This window comes from Nannospalax galili, unplaced genomic scaffold, assembly GCF_000622305.1.
Source record: "Nannospalax galili isolate Female #2095 unplaced genomic scaffold, S.galili_v1.0 scaffold1083, whole genome shotgun sequence".
Classification (NCBI taxonomy): Eukaryota; Metazoa; Chordata; class Mammalia; order Rodentia; family Spalacidae; genus Nannospalax; species Nannospalax galili.
In genome coordinates, this window is record NW_008350331.1 from 915,567 (window position 1) to 921,038 (window position 5,472).

Genomic DNA, 5,472 nt, shown 5'->3' on the forward strand with positions numbered 1-5,472 from the left:
CATTCCCCGAGGTGGCAGAGGCCTTGGGATTGGCTGGTCACTCCCGACCCCCGCCCATCCCCGCACCCGGGTTGCCCGCCTCCCCGCCTCCCAGCCCCGCCCTCGCAGCCTCCCTCGGCGCTGCCACCCGCTCGCCCTGCCCGGCAACGTCCGCCCGGTGCGGCTCCCCGGCCCGCGCGCTAGCCACGCCCCCGGGCGCGCGGCTCTATAAATACGGCTGCGCGGCGGGCCGGGCGGCATCCGAGAGCGGGAGGCGCGGTTGGGAGTCGTTCTCCCGAGCGGGGAGTCGCGGGCTCGGGGAGCGCGGCGGCGGCGGTCCCGCCGAGTCGGAGCTCGGAAGGGAGCCACTCGGGGGACCTGGGTGGGCACTTGGGTTTTCCTTCCGCCGCTTCTGATTTTTCTTGTCTTTTGCTTTGGGCCGTGCGTCGCCCTCGGAGCCCAGAGAGCCGCTTGTCAAAGCTGGGGCGCCCCTCCCGTCGATCGTTGGGGTTCGGGATCGCCGGGTGCCCCGAGCGCGCCGGACGCTCAGGCGAAGGGAGCGCAGCGCACCGCGGGCAAGGACCGGAACTCGGCCGCTCGTCCCCCGGCGGGTCCCAGGGCGCAGGGATGAAGGCGGTGAGCCCGGTGCGCCCCTCGGGCCGCAAGGCGCCGTCGGGCTGCGGCGGGGAACTGGCGCTGCGCTGCCTGGCCGAGCACGGCCACAGCCTGGGGGGCTCGGCGGCGGCGGCGGCTGCAGCGCGCTGCAAGGCGGCCGAGGCGGCGGCGGAGGAGCCGGCGCTCTGCCTGCAGTGCGATATGAACGACTGCTACAGCCGCCTGCGCAGGCTGGTGCCCACCATCCCGCCCAACAAGAAAGTCAGCAAAGTGGAGATCCTGCAGCACGTTATCGACTACATCCTGGACCTGCAGCTGGCGCTGGAGACGCACCCGGCTCTGCTGAGACAGCCGCCGCCTCCCGCGCCGCCGCTGCACCCGGCCGGGGCTTGCCCGGCCGCGCCACCGCGGACCCCGCTCACCGCACTCAACACCGACCCGGTGAGAGGCCCCGGGGCTTCGCGAGGGCGAGGCGGCGGGAGGCGGGTGGTCCCTCTCCTCCCGGGGATGGAGATGCCAACCCCGTCCCGCATCTCGGTGGGGAGCCTCCTGCAGGGTTGGGCGGTCCTGGGTCTGGGAGCCGGAGCCCTGCGCCTCCTGGACTGTCACTTGCAGCGCAGGGGGCTCCTCGGGGGTGCAGGTTGGGGTGGGGACTCTGCGCGCGCCAGCCGGGTTTCCCAGGACCGTGGCGACGGCGTGGTGTGCGCACGCTAACCTCTCCCTCGGTGTTGGGTTGCCGTTCCAGGCCGGCGCCGTGAACCAGCAGGGCGACAGCATTCTGTGCCGCTGAGCCGAGCTGGCCAGGTGAGCGCGCGCGGCCCCTCTCGGGTGGCGGTTCCGCAGGGTCGGCCCTCCCCGGGGGCTGTCGGTGCAGGGCACCGCGGCGATGTTGCCGCCCCCCTCCGCCCCCCAGCATTTCCCGAGCGTCCACTCCCCCAGGAAGCCGCCGCCTCCTCTCCCTGCCACCCAGGCAAATCCTTCCCTACTTCTCTCTCCAACTCGGGGGTGACGCTCGGCGGAGGCTTGTCAACCTTGTCCCCGTCGTTCACTCTGTGACCCTCGGGCCCTGCTGGTCCTACCTACCCCGGAGGGAGGGCACCCTCGTGGGCCTGGAATCTGCCCGAAAGTCCCGCGCCCCCACCCCCACCCCCGAGCACCCTGATACCCACCAAGAGGGAGGTGGGCTGCGCGCCCCGCGGCGGGTCCTCTCTCCTGCCTCTCCCCTGCCCGCATTTGCCCGGCCGGGCCGAGGGCTGCGAGTGCTGTCTGACCCGGTGGTTTGTTTTGGGTTGTTGATCAAGCATGTCTTGAGTTTGGTCGGTGGCGCCAGTCAGTCTGCAGCTAGAAGCCTCACCTCCCCCCCCCCCCCCCCACCCCATTCATGCCTCCTCCACAGGTGTGCAGCCGCCTGAGCCCGAGCCAGGAGCACTGGAGAGGGAGGGCAACAGAAGTTAGAGAAAAAAGCCACCAGAAGAAAAAAAAAAGAGAGAAAGAAACAAAAACTTCAGCAAATCTAGAAACGTTTTCACTCATCATTCCAGGACAGTAAAGAATAAGAAAACTTTGATTTAGTTTTTAAATTTTTTGCACGTTCATAAGCATTCTCCGTACGTATCTCTTTTGTTTCTGTTTCTTCACCTCTAGCCGCTGTGAACTGTATGTACGTTTCTGTGGGTTCTTTTTTTCTTTTTTGGGAGGTGCAGTAAAGTTAAGCAAGTGTGACAGGACAGTTAAATAGAGGATCGATAGTGAATCCGACTTTAGAAGGCTACGTTTGTGAGCCGGGAGCTCAGTTTTTGCTTTTTAAAGCTTTACTAATATACCAGAGCATTGTAGATATTTTCTTTCACATCTATTGTTTAAAATAGATGATTATAACAGGGCAGGGAAGTTTTCTCTGCAAGAATGTTACATATTGTATAGATGACTGAGTGACATTTCATACCGTGTATATAGAGAAATGTTCTCTAAGTGTGAGAAAGTATATGCGCTTTAATAGACTACTGTAATTATAAGATATTTTTAATTAAATATTTTTTGTAAATATTATGTGTGTGTTTTTTTAATCTATGGGAATATTTCTTTTGAAAAATTATTTTTCCAGCTCACTTGCAGAGCTCTTGATACCTTGACTGTCTTTTCTGTTTGGCCAGGCGGTTAGTTTGTTTTCGTTTTGCTCAGTATCTTTGTCTGGGAAGTAACAGTTACAGGTACTGGTCTTGCATGACTGCATGAGATGTTTAATCACAAAATAAACTTGTTCTGAGTCCATTCAAATGTGTTTTCTTTAACCTAGATGGAAACCTTTGTATTTGAAGTATACATGTTGAAAATAGACCTTATCAGCTTTTAAGTACAGGGTTTTATAGTGTAATGTATGAAAGAGTAAGTGTTTTTTTTTAACTGAGGTCAAAAATGGATTCTGAAGATTTTTGCACCTAGGGTAGAGACATGCTTGATCTTTAAGGAGTCTAAAAATCTGTTTTAAAGTGGAAAAAAAAAAAATGTCACTCTTGGTTTTACGCTAAAGCATACTGTCATGATGTTTCCTGTCTGTACAGATTACTTAACTCAGTAATGAAAAAATGTTCTCTGCTTGCTACCAAAGGACAAACTCTTGGAAATGGACATTTTCTGCCCTCCTTCCTCCAAAGAACATTAATAGGCATCAGTGGGAGAGAAAATAAAAATAGGCATAATGGCAAATCTTTCAAGCAGGGATAAAAGTCGATCTTCAAACATTAACTTAAGTAGACCAAAAATTCTGATGACCGCATCTATATTATTTTTTTATAAAAGTGATTTTCACTATAGCTATGTCAGTTACCACTAAGCTACTGTTGGATTTCTTGTGCTGTGTAACTTTTACATGTGGAAATTAAAAGTAGATTTATCTGTCTTGTCCTGTGATTTCTGGTGTCATTTCTTTAACACCGTAGAATTTATTTAGGACCCTTCCTTTCCAGGAAAGTAATATTTTCTAGGTGAGATGGGAACTCCATGGTTCAAGAACATTATGCATTTAATGTAATAGGTATTTTACACACCAGTTAGACGGAATTTTTAGAGTGAGAGAATTAAGTAGGATTTAATTGGGTACTTTGTAAATAGCGAACTGTGTGTAAATGTGATCTGTTTGATTTTTAAAAGGAAAGGATTTGTTTCAGATTATACAAGAATAAAAGTATTACAGACCCAAGGGACTCTTTATGAGGTCAAAGTCAAATATTGATATGAATATGAAATACTCGGTCCCTAGTTGTCAGCTGGAGTGGCAATACCCCAATAGGACTGAACAAAATGAATACTGCTAGGTTAAAATCAGTCAGAGGGTTTCTTAAAAGTCTGTCCTGCTAACCTGTCCCTCAGCTCTTTGGTTTCTGGTATTTTTAGAGTTTGATGTTTTTGATGTTGAACCTTATAAAGTCAAAGAACTGACTGCTTTTCTGTGAGATTTATGTTCTTTTTTTTTTTTTTTTTAATGTTTCTCATTCTCGTCACTTGGGAGGAAAACACTAGAACACTGGTGGAATTCCAAATCCAAAGAATTCTAAGGATGGCATTCTTTGTGATTAGAAAGGGCACAATTCCTCCTTTTCTCTGGCAGTTTAATTTCAGTCGGAAGCATGTCACATGCGCGCCCTTCGCTGGGACTGTTCATTTGTCATGCCTGACTGCTGAACCCTACCTAAGCTGTTGGACAGACTTTAAAACTCACACTGCTGGACTCCGAATCTCAAAACAAATGGGTCGATGTTTTCGGTTATGGAAGAGATGCTGCTTCTTAAATCTAGGGCCATGAAAAAACAGTGAAAGAGACGGATTTGGAGCTCTTGTGTTTCTGAAAATTAGTGTTTTCTCCTTGGCTACCGAAGCAGCATTTGACATCTCTTAAAGAAACGAGTTACTGCTCATTAAACGACAACAAATACAGGCCACTGTGTAAGACATTACATTTTATGAATATTTTGTCTATGTTCTGACAAGGCAACCAGATAACAAAAACATTTGAAGTCTTTCACATAGATAGTTCTTTTTATGCAAGTATTTACTTTAACAAAAGAAAATATCCTGACTTGTCTCATTTAATTTATAGAGTTTCACTGTATATACACAACCAAAGAATAAGATTAATTTAAACCCCTGGGAGGAAAATCATCCCTACTATAGAAATCATTCCTAAGGTTGTTATAAAATCCTGCCATCTCAGACATTTTATAGTAAAGGAAAAAAATGTCATTTCAAAGAACGAATACACTTTGATTTTGTATAAGTCATGTTCAACTTCATTGTCAAGCTTTAACTACATATTCAGAACTATAAAAAATTGATTCTCCCCCAAACGTGTTGTATTAGATGCCTCTGTAATAATAAATTAATCTCTGAGAAAAAGGTTCTGAAGTTTGTGGGTTTTTTTTTAATTGACTCTCACTGAGTTATGTGATTTTTCATTATCAAGTGTGGGTCTCTTGATGGATCACCTCCATTATTTACAGTGTTACTATGTGATGAAAAATGTGGTTTAAAAATGGTGATTCAAACCGGAAGAAAATCTAGTTTGAATGAGGAAAGTTTCCCTACTCGGTAGTGTCTGTTGGCACAGAAGCCGAGTTCCTGAAGAAGCAACCAGGTGGTATCCAGGGCAACCTAGACCGCCCCCCCCCCAAAAAAAATTAGAATTAAAAAAAAGCCCCAAACCTAAAGTACATAAGAGACACGAAAAAAATTATTGCACAGTAGTAGAGTCAAATCAAACTGCCTTTGACTTTCTAGTCAGCACATATTAATTACATATATGGTAATCAGCCTATGTAGCCCTTGGGTCTCCAGAGGGCGAGCACCACACCCTCCAGGCTTACAAGAAGGGAAAGCTTCCTA

General features: G+C 49.0%; 1 protein-coding gene across 1 annotated transcript; it reads left to right on the forward strand.

Annotated features, from left to right (window-relative positions):
- Positions 1-220: 220 nt before the first annotated feature.
- Id4 (inhibitor of DNA binding 4, HLH protein) lies at positions 221-2,067 on the forward strand. The gene is made up of 3 exons (XM_008847583.3): positions 221-1,035; positions 1,340-1,398; positions 1,991-2,067. The coding sequence occupies exons 1-2, from the start codon at positions 607-609 to the stop codon at positions 1,382-1,384; spliced, it is 474 nt and encodes a 157-aa protein (XP_008845805.1). The 5' UTR covers positions 221-606; the 3' UTR covers positions 1,385-1,398; positions 1,991-2,067.
- Positions 2,068-5,472: the final 3,405 nt, after the last annotated feature.

What these genes read in the sequence shown, in the direction of transcription:
- Id4 (XM_008847583.3), top strand. Translation starts at nt 607, where the DNA reads ATGAAGGCGGTGAGCCCGGTGCGCCCCTCGGGCCGCAAGGCGCCGTCG. An exon ending in CCGCACTCAACACCGACCCG is followed by an intron (nt 1,036 to 1,339) that starts GTGAGAGGCCCC and finishes TTGCCGTTCCAG; the next exon opens with GCCGGCGCCGTGAACCAGCA.